This window comes from Castanea sativa, chromosome 6, assembly GCF_040712315.1.
Source record: "Castanea sativa cultivar Marrone di Chiusa Pesio chromosome 6, ASM4071231v1".
NCBI classification, from domain to species: domain Eukaryota; kingdom Viridiplantae; phylum Streptophyta; class Magnoliopsida; order Fagales; family Fagaceae; genus Castanea; species Castanea sativa.
Genome location: NC_134018.1, coordinates 40120621 through 40144729, shown reverse-complemented (window position 1 = coordinate 40144729; position 24109 = coordinate 40120621). Strand labels below are relative to the sequence as shown.

The 24109-nt window shown below is 36.6% G+C and overlaps 2 protein-coding genes across 3 annotated transcripts; one reads left to right on the top strand and one right to left on the bottom strand.

Moving 5' to 3' along the window:
• Positions 1-737: 737 nt before the first annotated feature.
• Positions 738-20214, top strand: LOC142641382 (serine/threonine-protein kinase EDR1-like). 2 transcript variants are annotated; one of them, XM_075815803.1, is made up of 17 exons: positions 738-995; positions 4186-4584; positions 5376-5579; positions 6074-6262; positions 6413-6672; positions 6789-6908; positions 7080-7169; positions 8919-9014; positions 10615-10701; positions 12660-12771; positions 14454-14745; positions 17620-17743; positions 17839-17858; positions 18070-18226; positions 19321-19609; positions 19745-19817; positions 19910-20214. In XM_075815803.1, exons 2-17 carry the CDS (start codon positions 4336-4338, stop codon positions 19990-19992), a joined length of 2445 nt encoding a protein of 814 aa, XP_075671918.1. In that variant the 5' UTR covers positions 738-995; positions 4186-4335; the 3' UTR covers positions 19993-20214. The 2 variants fall into 2 exon arrangements, with proteins under 2 accessions (XP_075671918.1, XP_075671917.1); XM_075815802.1 differs by having other exon boundaries at positions 7077-7169.
• On the bottom strand, positions 20156-22660 carry LOC142641383 (F-box protein MAX2 homolog A). The gene has a single exon (XM_075815804.1). The coding sequence runs from the start codon at positions 22511-22513 to the stop codon at positions 20366-20368; it is 2148 nt and encodes a 715-aa protein (XP_075671919.1). The 5' UTR covers positions 22514-22660; the 3' UTR covers positions 20156-20365.
• Between the last annotated feature and the right edge of the window lie 1449 nt (positions 22661-24109).

Here is a 24109-nt window from a genome sequence, read left to right as displayed (position 1 = left end):
ATTAGGATGGAAGGTTGAATGGAATGGAATACAATATAATGAGATATGATTTACTTATAATTAAGATTGAAGCATATTTGGAAAGTTATAAAAGAATTGAAAATAATAAAATAAAATATAATGAAATCATACTCTTAAAAGACCTATGATTAGATGGAAAATGAACCTGCAATAAAAATAGGATAATAAAACTACTATTTCATCTATTTTATTAATGAATTATTTCGTGGAAGTAATGTTTATGAGAGATCCATTCCCTTGTATTAAACTCTATCATATTAAACTCCCAAATAGGAAATATAAATCAATTTTCAAATGTAACCATTGTAAGTAAAAATATTAAATAAATAAATAAAAATTAAAAAACAAAAGGGAGAGAGAGGGGAGTTTTAGGCAGTGTTTGGCAAGCTAGTTCTAATAACTTTTTACACATTTTAAACAATATTACACACATTTCAACCCACTACTATATTAAAAATACCAAAATAACATACACTCCTCTCTCAAACCCCTCTTAATCGACGAGCAGAGTTAATTGCACAGTTGTTTGTTTCACGCGGACGAGAAGGTGTGTGTGTGGATGTTGGTGAGCCACCAGCTGTGCCAGCTGGCTGTCGGAGAAAGGTCCCAGACCCAGATCCCCCCTCTCGCTCTGCACGTGACTCACCACCTCTTACTCTCTCTCTCTCTCTCTCTCAAACCAAAAGAAAAAAAAAAAAAACCCATCGCTTTCTTCAGCGATCAATTATATCAATCAAAAACCCCCCAAAAATCAAATCCATCTCCCTCTCTTCTCTCTCTCTCTCTCTCTTCGTTCCCCTCGTTTACATCAATCACTCTCTCTCTCTCTCTGTGTTTATATATATTCTCTCTCTCTCTCTCTCTCTCTCTATTTGGTTTTTGTAGGGATGAGGATTTGGAGGCGGAGCGATTGAGATTTGAATGTTGGTGTATAAGACTGAAGATTCGGATTCAAATGCTCGGATCTGCTGGTGGTAAAGCTTTTCCCTTTTTTCCATTTCAATCTGATTTTTCCCTTTTTCTCTTGGATTCTTGATCCTTATCTATCATTTCTACGTTTTTCCCATTCAAATTTGAGTTAGTCTTTTGAATCTTGCGTTGATTTTGATGGTGAAGAGTATTGGAAAATTGTTTGTGTTGCTATGTGATTTGGATTATCGAGATAGGTTTTGTACAAAAATAGGTCGGTTTCGAAGTTTACTTAAGGAATGTGTTTGTGATTTTTAGGGACTGAGGTGAAGCATCAGTTCTCATTAGCATTTTTTTTTTCTTCGAGTAATGGATGTGTTCCAAAGATCTTGGAATTTGATTTGAATTTGGTTTTTCTGTTATTTCTATGCAATGCTTTTGGTTTTTGGTTTCAGTGTTAAATTTTTTGAATTTTGGGATTGACTAAAGTTGGGAATTATACTCTATCGTAAGATATGTTGTTGGTTAATTGGTGAATTACACGTCTTCATTTTGAACTCGCGTCTTCATTGTGCGTACCCTTAATTTTAAGAGGAGAAAGTGCCATTTGAGCATTTAAGATATAGTTGAATTTAAATGGTGACACGGCTATTTGTTATGGGATCTATGGTGGAATGGGGATCAGAAGGTTTATCATTTGTGATAGGATTTTTATGTATTTTGGGAAATATATAAGAAAACCGTTTTTGGGAGGTAATTCTTGGTTGCTTTTCCAATAATGACGTAATCTGTTATTTGATGACTATGTTGTTGGAGATGGTAACATTGTCTTCAAAAATACGCATTTCTTTTTGTGGTGCAAAAATCAGAAGACAATGTTGGAAGTTATCCAAAAGAATTTTTATGCTAGGGATTCATTTTAAGGGTTATTGTTGATACATGCTTAAGTGGAGTTCTAGATCATTGAGGTTTAACATATCTAATCATTTTGATCTCCTACACTGTTCTCTCTAGCGCATCACATAAGGGTAGCTATGTAGCCTGGAAATTTTGATCACTTCAAATTCTCCTATTAAATTTAAATGATATTTTAAATAACTGTACATTTCCCCCAGACGTTGCTAGTGTGGACAAATGCTTCGGGTGTTTTTACTTCTAGTTATTTGACTGATTTATTAGATAGTTGTACTTTCATTGCACTACAGTTTTGCTGGATCCTTAGCACACTCCCTGTGTGCTTTGGTTCCCTGTATTAATTTCTTTTTTCAACGACATTTTGTTACTTATCAAAAAAATAAACTAAACTCATATTTACTGGTAGAAAGAAAAAAAAAATAAAGCATGTGTTCAAATAGTTTTTCTTCTTTGATATAAGTACCATCTGACTGACTGATTTTTTTGTGAGACATACGATATCTCCATTGAGATATTGGATCTCGTTTGAGATATTAGATATAATGACAGTATAGTTTTGGCTCTGGGAGCTTTATACTTTTCTCTAGTCATAATATCAAAGTTGTGTTTCTTAAACTTTAATGTTTTCTTGAGTAGAACTCTAGCTCCTTGACGTAGCGTTAGATTGATTGTTTCCTTATAGAAATTGTGTTTGTTAGGTATTGGCAGCATTTTTTTTTATGAAGGGGATGTGATTGGGGAGGTTTAGTGAGACTCTGGTGTTGGCCTGTGTAGGCTGTTACTACGTGCATTGGGAAATTTATTTCCTAAAGCAGATTTGACCATAAGTAGGAATTGGACTGTTTTCACACCTCATAGGCCTTGGAGTTATTAATATTAATAGGGAATAACACAATAGATTTCACTTGGAAGTTGGAAGCAACATGGAGTGTGAAGGCTCATTTGAGGGCGGTTTTCTTTGTGTGGATGGCTTCTTTGGGGAAGACACCCTGATTAGGTTATCTCATAAAACTAGGTATGCTGTGAATCAGTGTGTTTTGTGCAAACAGGATTGAGAAGACGTTGAGCACTTGCTTCTGTAGTACCCAATGGCTGGGGAGTTCGGGAATTTCATATTTGTGGCCTTCTGAGTTAAATTAATTATGCCTAAAGCAGTGACTGGAGTGTTATGATGCTGGAGTCTAAGATTCTTTTTGAAATTGGGTTTGGGATGTAGCTCCATTGTGTTTGATGTGGCAAATAGGAGGGAGAAGAATGGGAGGACCTTTGCAAGTTAAGAGTTGAATATTGAGTGGTTGAAAACCCAATGTTGGGTCCCTTTTCTATTGGATTTCTTTGGATGGTTTTAGATCTTTGAACTTATGTGATTTCGGAGATTTGCCGTTCTCTTGATTTTGTGTGCATACTTATGGGTATACAGCTGGTATACTCCATATTGTCCCCTTTGTACTCATTATGTAATTTCTTGTATCAATACAATTGTATGGGATAGGATCCTTATAGGTGATAATTTGAGGGGTAGAGGGATGGTTTTTGTTGACTGGTGTGTCATGTGCCATTGTAATGGGGAGACAGTGGGTCATTTGTTACTTCACTGTGGTAAGGCTCATTGGTTGTGGAGTTTGGTGTTTAGATCTTTTGGGATTTCATGGGTCTTGCCAAGATCGGTAGCGGATACTCTTTTTGGTTGGTGGAATTAGCCTAGAAAGGATGTGTCCAGCATTTGGAATTTAGCTTCTTTATGCTTGATGTGGTGTCTTTGGAGGGAGAGAAATTGGAGGACGTTTGAGGACATAGAAAGTTCGGATGACCAGCTATTGCCTTCTTTCAGTGGCTCTCTTTTTGACTGGTCTAGGGCTTGGGGACTCACCTCTAGTGACTCTCTCCCTATGTTCCTTAGCTCTCTTTTGTGTAATTAGTATATTTTCCTTTCTTTTTTCTCTTTCTTTCCCTTTGTATTTTTCTCTCTGCCTTATGCTTTTTGCATAAGGTAGTGTTCTTGAATATATATCTTTATTACTTATCAAAAAAAAAAAACAAAAAAGTAGAAAAGAAAAGAAAAGAAATTTCGGAATCATTATATAGATAATGTAAAATTCTGTTTCTTGGGTTTTGGTATATTTAATCTGAAAAAATTATCTTTGTAAATTTTCCCCTTTTAATGAATAACCTATAAAAAATTTGTGGACGTATATTGTATGTTAATTTTCATTCTTGTTCTCTTGTTTTTGCTCTCTACACTTGTCCTTGAGTTTGTAGGGGCATATTGTTTGTGATATTTTTCTAAATTCCTTGCTTGCTTAACATGTCTCTTTTTCCCTTTTGGTCTGTGTTTTGCAGGTCATATGGCCTCCAGCTTGAAGAATTCAGGACTATTGAAGTTTGTAATCCAATGTCTTTTTGGTCTAAGAACTTCTTGTAGATTGATAACATCTTTTATGGGGTGAGAAGTGGGGGCGAAATGGTTTTACATTCCAAATACTTAAAGACATGGAGGAGACACGAGGTGATTCAGGGCCAGCAGAGCAAGGGCCTTCAAATACTTCATGGTGGCCTTCAGATTTTATGGAAAAATTTGAATCTGTTTCTTTGGGTTCTCAAGAAGAGACCTTAAGTAATAAAGAATCTCCTAGAACTTCGGAGGAAGGTGGGCTGTCACCTCAGAGAGCATCTCAAATTCTCTGGCGCACTGGAATGCTTTCTGAACCAATTCCAAATGGTTTCTATTCTGTCATTCCGGTGAGTTTGAAGTCTGATTTTACTGGTGTAGAAAATCAGTCATTTTTTGTTGCAATAATTTCTTCCAGATATATATCCTTTGCCTGACTTTTGCTGGAACCTCTGTTGTCCGAGGGATTTATTATTGATATCACAATAAGGGAATGGAGTTTTCCTTTCAGTTTCTTTTGTTTTTCCTTCAAATGCTAGAATTTTTTCTTTTTGTGAATTTGATATGGTTATCTTCTTAAAAAACGTCCATAAAGTGAGTGTATCTAAAATGAGAATGTTCAAGATGAATAAATAGAATTAAAAGGAAAGATAGGATACAAAATGAAGAAATTCTAGATTTCATCCCTATGATTCAAAGTTATCCAGGATCTGTTTATCCATTTTCGATGAAAGTTGTCGTAAAAATGCCAATGTGCTCTAGCTCAAATGGTACTTCCAGTGAGGTCATGGATTTCAGACCTATTGGGTGCGCATGTAAGGATCAATTTGAAAAAAAAAAAGGAAATCTGACATGGAAATCCTTGCATGTGTTGATTTTCTATGGCAAGGCATTGAACCAACATAGTTGCTACCAGCAGTAGGTAACAACTGTTTGATAAGATGTCTTTGAACCTTGCACCATTGTCTGTTTACTGATCTATGCTCTAACTTGTAACTAGACGGGTTTTGTTTATATTCATATGTTGGTTGTTTTTTGAGATGGATGCTGTTCTTGATGCTTGTCTGATTTAGCTGGTTTGCATTCAAAGCCTAGTCTCATATAGCTATGGTCTAAATTGATATTATAAAACCGTGAACAGGAGAAAAGGCTGAAGGAGCTTTTTGATGCTATTCCTACTTTGGATGAGCTTCATGCTATGGGTGAAGAGGGTTTTAAAGCTGATACAATTCTTGTAGATGTAGAGAAAGATAAGAAGCTATCTATGCTGAAACAGCTGATTGTGGCGCTGGTGAAAGGGTTGAACTCAAATCCACCTGCAATGATAAAAAAGATTGCTGGATTGGTGAGAATTTTCACAACCCTTATGCTAAGAAGTTATTTTAAGTGTAATGCTTTACTAAATCATTGATGTTTATGATGATGGGAATGTAGATGTGATGCCCAATTTGGTTGCTTGGTTCTGGATGTGTGCTACTAGTCTATTACTTATTCCTTTCTTCAAATAAGTCATTTTGTTTACGTTTGAACTTTGTCGGTACACTTACATATGTTGTTCATCATGTGTGTTGATGATGAGATGAAAAGATGTTCTGGTGTGCTGATTATAAGATGTTTCACTGTTCAGATTGTGATACAATCTCAATTTTATAATTAAAGGAGTCTTTGTTGCCCAGCCATCATTGGGATCACCATTTACCATAAGCATTTAGTTTGTCTATATGATTTGACAAATTACTGCTGATCCCAAAAGTTTAAGCTAATATTAAGTTGGAAATTTAAGCAATATTATATGACAACATGATTAATATTGAGAGAGAATGTATTTCGATATTGCAGGTCTCTGATTTTTATAAACGTCCCAGTTTAGAAAGTCCAGCAAAAGCTGCACTAGAAGAAACCTCTCACATGTTTGAGAATCGAGGAGTTCAGATGTTGGGGCAAATAAGGCATGGTTCATGCCGTCCTCGAGCAATCTTATTTAAAGTTCTTGCCGATGCTGTAGGTCTTGAAAGTAGGCTCATGGTGGTAAGCTTTTTAACTCATTTGGTTAGTTAAACTGTTGCATTTTGTTTTTCCTATCAGGTGAAATATTAGTTGAATGACAAGAAAATTGTGAAAGATTTGTTTAATTGATCTAATGTCTGGATTTTCCCCCCTTCTCATTATTCTTATCAGGGTTTGCCAAATGATGGGGCTGTTGAGTGTGTAGACTCATATAAACACATGTCTGTGATAGTTGTCTTGAAATCTGTGGAACTATTGGTTGATCTTATGCGGTTTCCTGGCCAGCTGCTACCCCGATCAACACGTGCAATTTTTATGACTCATATTTCTGCAGCAGGGGAGAGTGATTCTGCAGAAAATGACTCCTGTGACTCACCACTGGAACCCAATAGTCCTCTTTGTGGGGTTTCAGAGAGACTAGATCCTGACAGGTTATTTAATGGCGTTTGGTTTTTACATTTTGAACCTGTATGAGTTCACATAATTTCTGGTAGTTCATGCTCTAAAGCTGGTTAGTATATAATTATTCTTGTTTCTTGTGCCACAGTACTGAGAAAGATGATAGCCTTCCGTTTCATAGGAAATTTGAAGCATCCTTAAATGTATCTGGGCCTTCATTGCAAAATATGATGATGCGATCAAATTCATCAATTGAAAGGAAGTTGAGGTAACATTTATTGCCCTGTCTCAGCAGGTTCCATTTTGTTTTCTGAACAGCTTTCGCAGTGACCCTTTTATTTTTTGGTGAATTCAAAACCTTGAAAAAGTGTATTTTAAATAAAAAAGGTGCATACATTAAGATTTTTGCCTATTAAATCTTTTTGGTCAATTCAAGTAGTTTGTCACATAGTGAGCCCAACATCGCAAATACATTTTGGCGGCGTAGCCGGAGAAAGGTCATTGCTGAGCAACGGACAGCTAGTTCCAGGTTTTTCTTATTCCCCCTGTTTTAGATTGATATGTTATGCAAATTGGATAATGTCATGTTTGAAATTCAGTTTTTTGTATTATTCATGATGGTAGGCTCCATGTTTTTGGTGCTAGTGTAGGTTACAAATTCGTCCAGTTTTATTTTGTATGCAAGTTTGCCAATTTTCTTTAGCTTCTCAGATGATAATTTATCATCCATGGGATAGCCTTGCTGAATACTTTTAATATAAATGACTTTGGATGTTTGAGAGCATGGTCTTGGTTAGTTGCTCATGCCTAGTCAGAGTGATGGTTGATTGCATCGCATTTTATATGTAAAAGTTATGGCTTTATGATGTAAGAAGCACAATGAATTTTATATCATAATCTATTGCTTTTCTAGATCATTTTTGAATTTTGAACTTGTTTCCTTTTTAACATTGAAATTTGAATTTGTTCTTTAATGTTGTTGAGGATTTTATGGGATGTAATTGTGGCTTAGGCTTTGGTTTTCTTGTTGGAAAATGTTTTGCATTTTTGGATGTTTATTTTATTTTTTAAATCTCTGTCAATCCGATTTTCTGTTGACTAGGAAAATATGGTGTAAAAGTTTGGAAAACGTTTTACAGCTATATTTTTGTAAAATATTTCCCAAAACTTAGATCACACACAGACCACCCTCCCTTCTTTCTTGCACACAGAATGCCCCCTCCCTTCTCTCTTTCTCGCACACATGGAAGCTGTTGGTGCGAGTAGTGGTAGTTGACACAATGGCGATAGGATTCATGGTTGTTGGATCATTGGGATTTGCAGTTGAAGCTGGGGGGTGGTGTGAAGGCTTTGTGGTTGATGAAGGCTTTGTGGTTGACGTGGCTTTTGCAATTGATGTTAGGGGGTGGCGCGTAAGCGCAAATTCTTAGTGGTTGACGGGTTCGTGGTTGACAGTGTTCGTTGGCGTGGTGGCACAGGGTGCTGTCACTGCGCAAACTGGCGAAGATTCTTCTTGGTGTTGAGCCCAACTTGACTAGGGCCGTGGGTCTTATGGGTCAGGTTTATGCCGATCTGGGGGGGTTTTGGCAGTTTTATGGTGGGTTTTTGCCAGTGCATCGGGTTTACACCAATCTTGAGTTTTTTTTTTGTCACGCTGAGCACTTGAAAATGTTTTTTGATGTACCTCTGCAACATTCTATCAGTTATTGATGACATTACCAAATGGATGAATATTATGGCACTGCCTGGACTATTCAATAATATTCACAGAAGTTACTTGTTGAACTTGTAACTTTGAAAATTAAAATAGTCAAATTATACTCTGATTTACGTGGCCAAATTTGTTTATAAAATGAATTAGTTTAGTTTAAATTCCTGGTTCTTAGTTGCTTATAAAAAAAAGTGCCAGGTTTTTGGTCTGATCACCTGAATCTGACAATGTCCTAAAAAAAAGTTCTGCCTGGCCTGTATGTTGTTATTTTTGATGATAAAGTGTCATTTATTGGTCCCACGATTCCATGAAAGGTGACATGCTCACGCGTAAGCATATAGGAGTGCTTGGACACTAGCACTGACATGCTTGTGAACATTGATATACCCAAATGCTAACTCATTTGTCCTTTAGTTGGTCCACATGATTTGTCAATTTTGGTGTCTTGATTTTATTGTTAAGCATGTATATAGGTGGCCGAAGTTTGTAACTTAACATGAAATTTCTATATGACGTTTGCAGTTTAAGTTTGTATATTATATATTTGAAATGCTTTTGGTTGTGCAGTCCAGAGCATCCTTCGTTTCGGGCACGTGGACGTTCCATGCTTAGTGGTGACAGAAAGTCATTTAGAGAATTTTCTGATGATGTCGCTACATCAAGGTTCATACCTCTGATCTCATTTTAGCATATGCATAAGTAACATTAGTAATTCTTGTGTGTTGGAAGTGTTTTTACTGAGAGAGACTGAAGATCACTTTATTTTAGCTGCTTGAGTTTGATTTTAAGGTTGATTGTAGAATTTTGGTTCCCCAATGTGCATTGTGAATGTTTCTCACTTAAGCTAAATATTCTCAATTTGAATGAACTTTTCTTTAGTAAGTCTAGAGCCCTTGGTTTATCCTCATTGGTCATTCCCCTCATAATGAGGGGGCTAGTGCCTTTTGGGCCAAGGGCCCTAGACTAAATATAATTGACTTGAGTATATCTATGAGTATAACTTCTTGGTGAATCCTAGGTGCTGCTATCCATGATTCCTGATTTTTATATAAATTCTGTCCTCCTGGCCTGAAAATCTGTGGTTTATCTGGTTATGTCTAGACATGCATTCCTATCTATATTAGTATACCAAGGGTCAGAACTGAATTTTTTCCGAGACAGATGAAGTAGAAATGCAATCTTTGTGGCCAAAAATCCTTTTTATTAGACTACCTCTGGCACAATCACACTATGGCTACTGCCTAGTTATAATGAATCATGATGGGATGCGTTGTAAAATTGTAATTCCTCTTGTACCCTGCAATTGTGAGATTTATTAATGTTTAATGAAAATTCAGAGAACACATTGTTATATTGTTCATGGAATTGGAAATCCATTTGTCATATCGATTTTCCTCTACTTTTGGACATCCTTTATTGATGATATATATTTAATTTCTATGAAGAAATCGTATATATATCATTCTTACTTATCAAAAAAAAAAATTTCTATGAAGAAAAAACTAGTAAAGTTCTACAAGCACACTTTTCCTTGGGAAACAGGATCTAATATGTGTGAGTTCCAATATGGTTTTTTATTGTTGCATTTATTTTATGTTAGAACAAAGTTTGTGCCTATTATTAACTTAAAGCTTGTCTATATTTTGTTGGTCCCATCTTTCTTTTAATTCAAAATTTTCTTCAATTATGTCTAAATTACAGTAGGAATACTTACTCTTTCTTTTCTGCTTGTTGGAGTTACTTCTTGTTATTTTTTATATTAGCTTGTTATTCTACATTAGCACAAGCAACTTGTCTGGGGAAAAAAATTTACATTAGCATAAGGGTATTCTAGTAATAATTTACCATTAACCCTATTATAAATATGTGCTAAGGTGAGGGACTAATTAACAGAGCCATACACCTCTTTTCAAATCTCTCTCTCTCTCTCTCTCTCTCCATTCCTCTTTTCTCCTTTTCTTTCTTTTGACGCTAATATATCATATGTTAGAACTCAACTTGGTATTAGAGTGCACTGATCCAACCCTAGAATGTGTTAGAACAATTTGGAGGTCTTCATCAGATGACTGGGGTGTGATGACATGTGTTTTGAAGGAGCGAATTTGTCAGCCTTTATCTTTTGCGTTTGTGTTTAGTACATAATTATTCTTTTTTGCTTTGCCATTTATTTCACTGCTTAATTTACTAATTGTTAAAGCATATGTATAATTTTGCACTAATTTATTTGACTACTCATATATCCTACTTTTATATATGGCTACAGGTCAGATGGTGCATCGACGTCTGAAGCTCGTAGAATAAGAAGAAGAAGCATTAGCATTACTCCAGAAATTGGTGACGACATTGTAAGGTTGATATTTATTTCATTTCTTTCTTGAAGAGTGGTTGCTTTATTATTAACTGTACTGACTTTATTTATGAATCATACAATACTAAAATAAAATTGTTTTCTTGCTCTCTCTCTCTTACTCTTCCTCACTCTTACTCTTTTTTTTTTTTCCTGTTTTAATCCAGTTTCATTGAATAACCATAATAAATTGGTGATTTTATATATCAAATTTTCTTTTTATGATTGCTAATAAGCTCCTGCCCAAATGAACCCCTCCCCCAATAAGAAAGAGTGGAGGGTGAGGTCGTGGATTCAAAATCCGTTGGGTGCAGCATGTGTAAGCTTACCAATCAAAAACCAAAAAAACTCTTTTATCAGTGTTTTATTCCAGAATATTTTTGTTTTGTTTTTTTTTTCCTCTCTTAATCAAATGTTATTTCTAGGTCACCTTTTGTTTTCTTTTTCTTCCTTCATCAAGTTTTTGTCTCCTGTTAAAAAGGACAAATACTCCATTATAATACCTTGATCTAGAAATAAAGAAAAGAATCATGTTATGCAACTCCAAATGATTTAAAATGAGATTGACATGTATTCATTATTTGTAATATAGATTTCTTTCTGTAGAGTTTTTTTTACCCTATATTGCTGGCATGAGAGGGAATGGCTTGTAGGTTTTTGAGAATTTTATACTTATAAAAAAAAAGGTATTTGAGAATTATCAAAAATTGAATCTCTCAGTCTTGCCATAAGTGGTTAATTTGATATAATAGTTAAAAAAAGAAATACGCTTATCAGAAAAATTAAAACAGAAATAGAGAGAGATTATCTTGGATAATTGAAAGATGAAATATTGATAGTGATTACTTTCTAAGTGACTTTTGGGAGAAAAGTTTAAGTATGGGAATAGAAGTGAGAAATTCTGCCTTACAACATCTGTATTAGTGATAGCATCTCTGCAATTGACGTCTTTATTTTCAGTATGATTAGAGGAAAAATAAAAAGCATTTAGAAAACCTGGTGTCGATGTGTGGTTCAGATTTGGGCTTATGACAATAATATGTTAAAGGAATAAATTTGTCTGCCATTTTCCTGCTTTAAGCTCACTTTTCTTAAATCTCAGATATCTTCCTATGTGGCTACTGAAGTCGGATTATACATATGTTAAGCATTTGTATTTCACCCTTAAGTATTTACTCAATCGAAGGCAGTTCACTGGCTCAAAGAATGCATTTTTCTAAATTACTTTGCTTTTCATTAGATCTGTCATTCTTCTGGGTTGCTACAAGTTGGGTGATTTTCACTTGTTTGTATGTTTTACTTGGGTCAAATATCAAACTGATCAATAATTTGTTTTGATGGTGTGTAAATCTTTTAAACTGGTTAGTCCTGTATTATTTTTATCAAGTTGGGGCCTTCACTACCTAGGTTGTTCTAACCTGTTCAAGTACATTGCCAATCCTATTTTTGGATAAGGCATTGCTTTTATGTAATTGAGTGTGAGCCATTTTGTTTGTGTAATGAACCCAAGTGAGCTATTCAGTTCTAAAAATGTAAATCTTAGTGAAGTAGTTACAGGATTGCAAGAAAAGCACTAGGTTAGTTGCAAGATTGCAAGAAAGAGCCTAGTTAGTTTAGACTTGCAAGAAGGAACAAGAAGTGGAGCCTGATTAGTTACATGTTATTTGGTTATGCTACCGTTGCTAATGCCTTGTATAAATACTTGTAAGTTAAGGCATTTCATTCATTGAAGAACAAATACCTTATTTTCTTGCTTTTTCTCTCAATTCTCTCTTCTCCCTTTTCTCTTATTGGAGGGTGATTACCTCAAATTAGTCAATTTCCCATTCATTCTCTTTCATTTCCACAGCAATCCCATTCATCAACCTTAAAGCCTAGCAGGTTCACTACATTTTGAACTTGCAGGTAATAAAAAATTTCTTATATTGTGCAATAACTTGGTCTATAATGAAACCCCCCAGGGCTGTACGTGCAATGAATGAAACATTGAAGCAAAATCGTCTTTTGAGAGAGCAAGGTGATGACGGGTCATTCTCTCCTTCAAATGACACAGTTTCAGATCTTCAGAAAAATGTATGTTTCTTATGTCTTGGTAACAGAGGACCAGTAAAATGTCTCTTCATTTTACAAATATACTGTTTCATGTCAAGACAATCATATAGATGAGTATGATCTTCCCCTTATGGTACATAAGTGTTCTACTTTGCTGCATATGACATGTTTTTATAATTTGCTGTATTTTCCAAGCCCTACAATAAATGTTTAAGATGGTGGGTTGTGATCATAATCTTGGGAAGGGATTTTTCTGTTATTAGTTTTGGGGTTTGGTTGTCACTTTTTCTTGGTTGGTACTAAATTTATCCCCATTCATCTTATTTTGTGCTTGTATGAGGTGGGAGATGTATTAATGTCCTTTGTTCCAACTGCATCTTAATTACTGTTTAGGAAACTTCTGAATGTTGCGTATAGCACATTTTAAAGTATGAAATTGCAGAAATTTTATATATCAATGCTTCTTCCCAATTTCTCAATTGGTATTTAAAAATTATCAGCTGTTTTTTATGCATGTAAAGGTTTGCATTGGATATCCTGTAACCTAGGATGCACGGACGCGGCGCCAGAGGTGCCGCACCCACGTCCGACACTGCGCGACGCGGCGACGCGCGAGGGATGCCGCTGCTTGCGCGTTGGTGCCGCGTCGGGCCGCGTCTACCACGTGTTTTCATTTTTTTTTTTTTTTTTCAGCTGTCTCGCGCCGACGCGGCTTGACTCGTGCCGAATCGGCTTCGATTCGTGCCGATTTGGGCCGAATCGGCCGTATCGGGTCGTATTGGCTGGCGGCCGAAACAGGCCGAAATGGGCCTTAAATCTTGCCGAAACAGCCGAAATCGGCTCTGAATGAGACCCAAACACCCTAAATCTGTCATTCCTCAATTTTATTTTGAATATTTGTTGCTTTTTTTGTGTTTTCTTTTTGGTTTTGTGTTTCTTGCTTTCTTCTTTCTTTGTTTTGTGAATCAAGGCATAGTAATATGTTTTTTAAGAATATTTTAATAGTAAAAATATATAGAAAATATAAATAAAAATATTTTTGATAATTTTTTAATTGCCGAGTCCCGCCGCACCCGCACTCACCTTTTTCAAAAATTGCCGAGTCCTACACCCGCACCCGCACCCAAGTCCCGAAACGCACCCGTGCTTCATAGCCTGTAACAGCTTGCTACTTATTTAAAAAGAAAAATGCAGTAACTGCCTCCATTGGGGCTCCCCTATTACTATGGCCATTGATCTTCTTTGCATTTTTTTCCACCATTACTATCACCACCCATCATTCTTTTTCCTTTAATGTCCACATCTTCTACGCAAATATTCCTTGATCTGTTGGCCTAAAGATTGCCAGTTTTTTAAGATCCCTTATTTCTTATCCGGTCATTCTCTGGACTTGACTAGTATGTTAAGTAAAAGTTTATGTTTGAAGAGTTGAATTTGAACCAAGACCGATTACAAAATAAAATAGGAGACCAAAAAATATATGGAACTCCTCTTCCTTACAGAAAATCCGATTATGTTTAACCACCATGTTTTTAGATAGAACATTTTACCCCTTCCTTTGGAAATTAAAGTTTCATGAAAAGAAAAAAAATCATTTCTATTAAAGAGCACATGTATGTTCCTTGCAAAACTGTTTATTTTTAGACATGCAAATTTCTGTCTTATGTGTCCCTTGCATTAATCACTTTTTCTCACTACTTTAGGCTTCCAATTTCCATCTTGATGGTCATCATGGCATATCTGGTGGAAGGTCCGCTATATATTCACTTCCCCGGGACATGCTAAATTCTCAAAAGGCGATGTCATTACCCTCGTCACCACATGAATATCGGAGTCAAACTTCTGAGAGAAGTGAATATGTTAGAAATGATGAATTGGTCTCAACATGGAAGAGAATTCTTGAATCTCCGATGTTTCAAAATAAACCTCTAATAGCTTACTCAGAGTGGAATATTGATTTCTCAGAATTGACTGTTGGAACTCGTGTTGGGATTGGTAAGCATACTCTTTTTAACATTCTCTGTAGTAGTTTAAATTTTCAGTTTTGTGACCCCTCCACTAAAATTTTGTTATTATTATTATTATTATTTTTTTTGCCACAATGTATAGTTGGAACAGTTTTTTATCCAAGAAAAAAAAAAGAATAATGAAGAGTAAAATTCTAGTGCACCCTTTCCTAAATTTATAAAAACAATAGGTTTTAATTACTTGTTAGTCAAGAAAACTTGCACAAAGCGGATTCCAACAAATTGCCTAAATTCAGCTTACCCAAAACCTATTCAAACAGGAGATTCATTCTGCTTTGCCAAAAGATTAATGGCTTCATATTTCATGTTATTCATAATCTTTTGTGCATTGTCGTATTTTGGTTTCAGTGGTAGATCCAGGAATTATAAATTTGAGGTGCAATGGAAAATTTGATTTAAAAATAATAATTCATTCACATAATTTTGTTTCCTTGGTTTAATTGAGTACTCTGTTAAATCCTCCCTCCCCCCAAAAAAGAACTTTTATAAATTTTAAATAGATAAGAACTACCAGTAATTGCAGTTCTGTGGCTGTTTTGGTGACCTAGCATTTGAGGAAGAAGAGAGAACTTATCAGTTGTATTGAAAATTTTAAATTATATTTATTTCTCTTTTATCCTTGTCTAGGTGTAATCAATGTGTCAGTTGTTATCTATAAAACATGAATGTAGCTTGAAATAAGTAATTTAATAAAATACAATCGAAACAAGGAACAAAAATTACCAATATTGTCAAACGAAAGATGAACTTATATACAATAAGAAGGTGAAATGTTGAATGATGATGGAAATCCAACAAAAAAAAAATGTTTTTATTTATTTTTATACTATGGAAGAATTCTAATGCTATTGAGTGGGTAGAGACCAAAACTAAAATCAATAAGTAAAATTACCAAAAGGGAAAATTTATTGTAATCAGACTTTGTTCATAATTTTTATCTGAGATTTAGAAAGACGCCATTTACAAGCATTTTTTTTTATAAATTTTATAAAATACTTATAAAAAAAAAGCATTGTTTATTAAAAAAAGAAGAAGATGCCATTTTCAACTTGTTGATTAAAAAAAAAAAAAAAATTCTAATGGACTCTCCTTTGAAACTTAGGCAAGTGTCACAGAGGAAACAAATTAGTAAAACTTGTCAGACCTGTTATTATTAGGTAAAACTTTCTTCGTTCAGCTTTATTATTCAAATTTTAATACATTAAAAAAGAAATATCTGCTAAAAGTTATTTTCAAAGCTGCAGCTTTTTGAAACTTGAAGATGGTCCCAATTTTACAACTCAAGAGTCAAGACACATGGGACCATATGGTATAATTAATGACATCAATGACACTTATTAAAAAATGACATCTGTGACATAGAGCTTAGCATGCTTTTCTGCAAGAGATCGTGGGATGCAGTTTGCTCCTCCCAAATCACCTCTACCTGCCATTGGTTTAGATTGGCAACAATCTGTTGCTCTTTCATTCTTTGACCCTGGAAATCCTACCAACTTCAGGCTCCAAAGAATTTAAAGAAGTGATGTCAACCTAATTGGTTGAGCAACATTTTACAGATCTCCTTAAGTTTAGAAGATTTAAGGAGGTGAATTACTCATTTATATATATTGAGCTGGTTGTAGGTTTCAGCATACTTGATGTCCTACCTATCAAAAAGCATACTTGATGTCCTAAATTTTCTTGGCGTCATAATGCTTCGTACAATAACAAGTAGAACTTCTATTTACAATGTTCCCATGAGTCTTGCTTGGCAGCACACTTCTACGTTTCCTCATTGTTAATATGTGTCTGGGTATTCATGTTCGAAAGCATTCTCTCTTTAATATAGTAAATATTAGGGGAAATTATAATTTACCTCACTGTGGTTTTGTACTATCACAATTTAGTTGACAAACTTTCAATTGCTACATTTGACTCCTTAAGATTTGGACTAAAATGAAATCATTAAGGTTCTATCCAAAAATTCCTTAACGATTTCATCCAATCCAAACTTTAGGGGTTAAAATGTAGGGATTGAATAGTTTTGTGGGACAAATTTGGGACAAGGTTATAGTTGAAAGTGTCCACAAAATTTAAAACCTATTATTTTGGATGGTACCCTTAATGATTCTATTGAAATCCAAGCATTAGGGAGTCAAAATGAAGTAATTTAAAAGTTTTGTGGGACTAATTTGTGACTGGGCTAAATCACAAGAGGGCTAGCTGTAATTGAAAGTTTGTCCACAAAATGAAAAATCTGTCAATTTGGACAGACCATGGAACCCCGACAATTTCATTTTAATCCACACTTTTGGGGGTAAAATATAGCTATTGAAAGTGTTTATACTAAATTGTGATAGGAACAAACCACGGGGTAAATTGTAAATTTCTCTAAATATTATATCAGAAGATGATGGCATGAGCCCAGCACTTGTCTGGTTCACAAATGCTCAACAGAAAGAACAGCTTTCATGAATCAAAACATACAAAGTCTATCAATTTGTAATTTCTGCTTCTGGCCACTGGAATTTTTACTTGGATCATTACAAAACTGCCTTGGCAATGAAATTTTACCCCATTGCTACTCATGAGAAAGCTGGCATCAAAATGGAATAATTGGGCACTTGTAGCTGACCCTATGAAGTTTGTATTATTCTTTTCCCATGGAATAGTATTTACACCTTGCAAGATGTCCCATATTTTACTATACAGATCGGCAAGCAACACTGTATAATGTACCATGGAGCACCCAAATCATTCATAGTTCTGTTATTAGAAGAAGAAAGAAGATTAATTCATATATGACTTCAATTTTTGGAACATTCTCCATTGTGTTGAGATTAGTTGTATTTTTCATATCCAGGGTTCTTTGGAGAAGTTTTCCGTGGCATTTGGAATGGAACAGAGGTTGCAATTAAGGTTTTCCTAGAGCAAGATCTAACTGCTGAAAACATGGAAGACTTCTGCAATGAGATATCCATTCTCAGGTATTTCATAGTTGATATGTTAATTGTCAAAAAATTTCATCTGTATTCTCATTCTGACTTACGTGCTTTGTGCTTGCACGTGTGTTTCACTCCAGCCGTCTTCGACATCCTAATGGTACTTCCTTTCACCTGACATTGTTCAAAACATGCCTTTTCATCTTTGTTTGTCTATGCTTGCTGCATATATGGGTTAAGATATTGTTCATAACACATAACTATATAAGCATAATAATCTCTGGTGTGATGAGCAAGTATACAATTGTTATCAAATGTTGGTTATTTTTTTTTTAAGCAATGTTGATGAATTGAGTGTTACTGTTTTGCAGTTATTTTATTTCTTGGTGCATGCACAAAGCCTCCACGCTTGTCAATGGTTACTGAATACATGGAGATGGGATCCTTGTATTATTTGATTCACTTGAGCGGTCAGAAGAAGAAGCTTAGCTGGCGGAGGAGACTAAAAATGTTGCGTGATATATGCAGGTGTACACATTCTATCCATGACTTAGAATTTTTTTTCCCCTCTTTCTTTGCCTTGATGCTTAAAGGATATGCTGTATCATGGTTATCTGGAATATAGTAAACCTGGGGAATCAATACTTCCACCACAGCTCTTCTTTAACATAGCTTATGAGTAGAGGGAGTACAAAGATTTGAAGCAACAAGAGGTCCATGAGATGATTCTTGTGCAATTATTTAATAAGGAAAGACTTGACTGATTTTTTCTGGAGTAACCTTGGCAAGTCCAGCATAGGGCTTTCAAAGTGTTTTAGTCAACATATATCAATCATAATGCAGAAACAATGCTTAATGACAATTATAAGTACACCCTGCTTCATTGGAAATGCTGGTCAGCCATGAAGCAAATCTGCGGAATGTGCATTACTGAAATTGAAAATTGGATTATGTCACTGGTGAGTGGCATAAAATACGTATACATAAAATAGAATTGGATGCTTTCCAATGTCTTAATGGTAGTACTTGTTGGTGGCAAGATGAGACTTTTTTTTTTTGTGGCAAACTTGGCAAGATGGACTTGGGTAAGATAGTACTGGGACAAAGATGGCATAATATGAGTCTCTGATTCTAATGATGAGTCTTAAGGGGCTGAGATAGGTAGGCAATACCTTATTCATGTAGCTTTCCCAAGTGGTTGAAAATTTTTGGTCTAGTTAAGTTTCAAATTAGACTAACATATGAATGTTTAGAGGCGTTGCTTTGTGAATTTGTGCCTTCGTGGAGTGAGGATTTTGTGCAGTGATAGTCATTTTAAAATAATGTTCCAACTCGATGCATCATTATTCTAGCTTGTGCATAATAATAATCCTGTAGATAGCCAAATAGTGTGGGCTAAACTCTGAGCATTTTCGCTTGAATAAATGTCATTGTGCAAGATTCAATGTGTACACTGCTGAATATCAATATGACATGGATAATAGTAATAGTTTAAATTGTATCATCGGCAGCAGAAGCATCATCATTATCATCATCATGAACATCAAAATTCCACCTTTTACTTTTTAAGTGATGAAGAATATCAAAGCCATATTGACTCGAGCTTCTTGCTATCAATACAGGGGTTTGATGTGTATACATCGGATGAAGATTGTTCATCGTGATCTAAAAAGTGCAAACTGCCTTGTGAATAAGCATTGGACTGTCAAGATCTGTGATTTTGGGCTCTCGAGAATAATGACAGAATCACCCATGAGAGGCTCTTCATCTGCCGGAACTCCCGAATGGATGGCTCCTGAACTTATTAGAAATGAACCCTTTACTGAAAAATGTGATATTTTTAGTCTGGGGGTGCTAATGTGGGAGCTCTGCACTCTAAATAGACCGTGGGAAGGGGTACCGCCAGAGAGGGTATGCTTGATATATGTATAATCTATTTATTTGTTGAATTTCCATTCAGGTTTTGACTTCAAAGTTTAAACTTTATTGTTTACTGATGTTTTTGTAAAATTACTAAAGCATGGACCTTTTAACTCTGCTCTTTAGGTAGTTTATGCTGTTGCCAATGAGGGTTCCCGGTTGGAGATTCCGGAGGGTCCACTAGGCAGGCTAATTGCAGGTTTAGTATAGCAGAAACTTAAATTTTCAAATGAATTTAGCTTCAGTCATTTTGTACTTCTGACAAGCTCATGTTTTTGCTCCTGTTTGCAGATTGTTGGGCAGAACCGCACGACCGGCCAAGTTGTGAGGAAATACTCTCCCGCTTGCTTGACTGCGAATACTCTCTCTGTTGATACAATCTGTTTGTTTGTGTATAGAAAAAAAACATGGTAGAGGTGTTACATTGTGTTCCCGGCTTAAGTTGTGTACACTAATGTTTTTTCCAGTCACTTTGATAAACATGAAGTGGTTCATTTTTCATTTTTGAATGGCTCAAACACTTCCTCCTTTTTCGTGTAATCAAAACCAAGATCAGGTTCTGGTCTGCATATGAAATGGATTTATTTTTTTGAACATTCTCGGTATCTTACTCATATAAAAGCCAAAGTTTAAAGACAACAAAAACGTGAATTTGAAACTCAGTACTGTCACGCATGCCGCGCCTAGAGATTGGTATCCTCAACTGGGGGGCTTCTCTTGATCACCACGGATTGGCAATGACTCATTTCAATCAGGGATCGGACGGCTAATCAAATCATTCAATGCATCTTCAAAGCGACAGCACGAGTCCACCCTCATTTCTGTACTCATGTCATTTTCTGGTGCTGGATAGTAATCCTCTCGCAGCTGCACATCCCTTAGATTAGTTATCCTTAGCAGGAAGTTCATGAAATGCTCGTGAGCTGTCCCATGGATGAAAAGCTTCCTTAGGGAATGGCATTCTGCAAGCAAGCCGGCTGCTGGGAGTGACAGACTCCTTTGATTAACATCCTGGTCTTGGGGTGGCCAATAGTCAAGCTCGTTGAGACTCAAATTCCCAATACCAGTCAGGAAAAACCTCTCCCACAGGCTCAAATCCATTTGTCCCGAAGGTGCGGTCAGTGCAAATCCTATCGCATCACTACAATCTAATTGCATCTTAGACAGCTGAGGGTACTGTGCAAGTGTGCTCAACCCAAACCCAAGGGTGCGGTTGGACAGCCTCTGCCTTTCCCTGCAATCTCCTTCAACCTGTATTCGAATCTCCTCCAAGTTAGGACAATCCTCCAGACCAACCGTTGGCAGCGGAGTTAGAAGCTCGCCAACAGCAATCCAAAGAGACAGATACCTCAGCCGCTCCCAGCTCTTGCACCAAAACCTATTCCCATTACTTTCCATATACAAATAATTAAATTCGGCTTCCGCTTTCTCTTCTGCCTCAGATGAGTACTTACATTTCTTCTTCTTCCTCGTATCCTCAAAGTCCATCTCATAGCCATTCTGGAACTCACCCACTTCATTGGGATCAAAATCACAAACACCTTCCCCGGTACCCTCGCCTTCTTCCCCCAAGCTCCCCCCCCACAAGCAATCAATATGCAGTCGCTCAATCCGATCACGAAGCGGCTCCAACGCCCTCAAAGTCGCAGCGGCATCAAGATTGATACAAGAAGAAATTTTAACCTCAACCAAACTCTTACTTAGCAAACAAGCCAAAGTCCTCACTCCCTTCACGGTAATCCTCTTACACCCAATCACCTCAAACCTCTTCAATCTCCCACAGCCCCTCCCGATCTCAATCAACCGCATATCATCCAAATCCGCCGAGTTCTTAATAGACAGCGACTCAAGCCCTTGACACAAAGCAACCCCATCCAAAGTCGACCCAGCAGCCATACACACGCTATGAAACTGTCCCAACTTCAACACCCTCAGCTTGGGACACTTAGATCCCAACACTTCCAAAGCCAACCCACTATCCCTCACATTCTTACAAACATCAAGAACCAATTCTTCAATCAAAGGCAATCCAGAGAAAAACTCCACCAGCGTGACGTGGCTAATCCTAGCGTCCTCAGAAGTATATCCGTCGTGGTCTGGGTTCCCACGTGTGCTCCCCAACGACGTCGTGTCAGCCAAGTGGAGAAGAGTGAGTTTAGGACAGTTGTTGGGTACAGACAACAAGGCCTCCTCCCCGACAAAACCAACGTACCTGGGATCGAACATACAAGCTATGAGGAGATGAGTGAGGTTTGGACAAGCCTTTGTGATGTCTTGGATCTCGCTTGATTTGAATCCTTCGGAGAAGGACTTGGTTAGGAGATTGAGCTTCGTGAGCGAAGCTGACGTGGCTGGATAGGCTTGGAGAACCGGAGGGAGATCTTCGGTCCAGTAATAGAATTCCGATAAGTCCAGTGAGGTCAACGAGGAGCATTGCTCGAACAATGGAGTGAAGTCCGATCCTTGAGGGATTTGAGGCCGTTGATGCCATCGTACGAGCTTGACGTGGCGCAATCCAGGCCATTGGGGAATCAACACTTCTAAGATCGACGGCGATCGGGAATAGACGGTTAAGGATGTAACTGAGGGGAACGCGCGTCCGAGGTTGTGAGCGATGAGCTTGGGGTCGCAGGAAGAGGAGAACAGAAGAGCGTGGCCCCACGGGGAGAGCAAGGAGAGGTCGAGGCGCGTGACGGAGCGGAAACGCTGGGGGATCATGAAGAGGTCCCGCGCGTTGCCGCGGAGGGTGAGGGAAACGCGCGTGGTTCTCTCCAATAGGAGGAACCTGCGACACGTTAAGGACAGGGAGTTCCGAGTACGAGTGTCGGAAATCAAAGCGAAGGCGTTGATTAGAATAGCGTCCGGCAGGTCGTTTATGGTGGTTGTTGTGGCCATGATGTTGTTGAAGCCTTTGGTTTTGGTTTTGGTTTTGGTTTTGGTGAGAGAGTGAGTTTCTTCTGGGGGTTGTTGTTGTGGATTTTATTTATTTATTTTGTTTGTTTGGTTACTTATTTAGAATTAAGGTCCTTAAGGATTAGGGAGAGAGAGAGTGAGAAGGGTAGAGAGTAGAGAGTCGAGAGTCGAGTATAGAGTAATGGAATTGTCGGGGCGTGGAGAGCCACGTGTGAGGAAGAAATGGGGAAAGGACGATAATCCGGGGTTGGACGTGAAAGCACGTGGGAGATATAGTCAACATGTGAGGGTTGTCTCTTGAGAGAGTTGAGAGTGTACTCCTGTTGACATGGATATCTGTATCATCATGTTATTGGGGGGAGTTTTCCTTTTCTCCAGTCTCAACTCTCAACTCCATAACCCAGGAGGTTGGCTGAGTTGGTAGAGCTCTCAGTCTCAAAGTGCTTGTACTGGGCTCAGTGTCTTTCCTGGTTCGAGCCTTCTTCTGCACTTTGAAAAGAATTTCCCGCCAGTCTTTTACCCCTTCGTAGCTTCTCACGAACAGTGATTAGTCTCATTGAAGCTGAGGATCTGTACACTGCAAAAAAAAAAAAAAAAAAAAAAAAAAAAAAAAACTCTCAACTCCATCTCTCCCCAATCATCAAAAAAAAAAAAAAAAAAAAGAGACCTGTGGATTTGGGCCAGTTGTCTATGGGTTATCAAGTTTATATTATTGATGATCATTGAGATTTTAAAATTTTTTTTTAAAAGCCTATGGGTTTGAGCCAGTTGTCCATGAGTTATGCTCATATTATTCTACAGTAAAAGTATGTACCATGTAATTATTTTTAATACGCAAAATTAAGATGGAAGTTGTCAATTTTGATAATTCTTATACTTCGGGTCAATATTACACAATTCTTAGCAAGGATTAGTTTATAACTGACCCAAATTCCAAGGGTCTTTGCACTTCGGCCTTAATTTATGGACCATTTTGTCTTTTACTTTTCTCTTCTATTTTTACGAAGTACAATTCAATGAACTTTTTTTTATTCAATTAAGATATATTTTAAAAAACATGTCTCTAAAAATAGTAATTTTTTTTCAAAAAACAAGGAACGCATTCCAATCGAATACAATATACATTTTTTTTTAATAAAAAAAATATTAGATTTTGTATTGCTTGCACGAAAATTCAGCCACTCTCATTTATAGTAACAAATCAAGAGGAAAAAAAATTGACAAAAATTTGTCGCTTATTTCACTAGAGTCTTGACTTCGATGGATTTGCTACAGCCCACAAAGGTTGTGTTTGGATAACTTATTTTTTGCTAATTTATTTTATTATTCATTTTATTTTTGCTATTATTTATAGACCTCATTACACTTTTTGGTACTATTTATGGGTTCCATTGTATTATTTCAGCTAACTTTTACATTTATATACAGTAATTTCAGCAAAAAAGTTTTCAGTTTTAGCAAAATAATTACATCTCAAACAAATTCAAAATCCTCAAAAAGTCACAAAACAATATTATCGGTGACAAATCAATAGGACACAAAACAACTCATAATGCAAAAAGAAAAAAAAGTGTTTGG

Coding starts and splice junctions, on each gene's coding strand:
- LOC142641382 (XM_075815802.1), top strand. CDS start 4,336: ATGGAGGAGACACGAGGTGATTCAGGGCCAGCAGAGCAAGGGCCTTCA. Junction 5,580..6,073: donor TAAAAAAGATTGCTGGATTG/GTGAGAATTTTC, acceptor TCGATATTGCAG/GTCTCTGATTTTTATAAACG. Junction 6,909..7,076: donor TCAATTGAAAGGAAGTTGAG/GTAACATTTATT, acceptor GGTCAATTCAAG/TAGTTTGTCACATAGTGAGC.
- LOC142641383 (XM_075815804.1), bottom strand. CDS start 22,513: ATGGCCACAACAACCACCATAAACGACCTGCCGGACGCTATTCTAATC.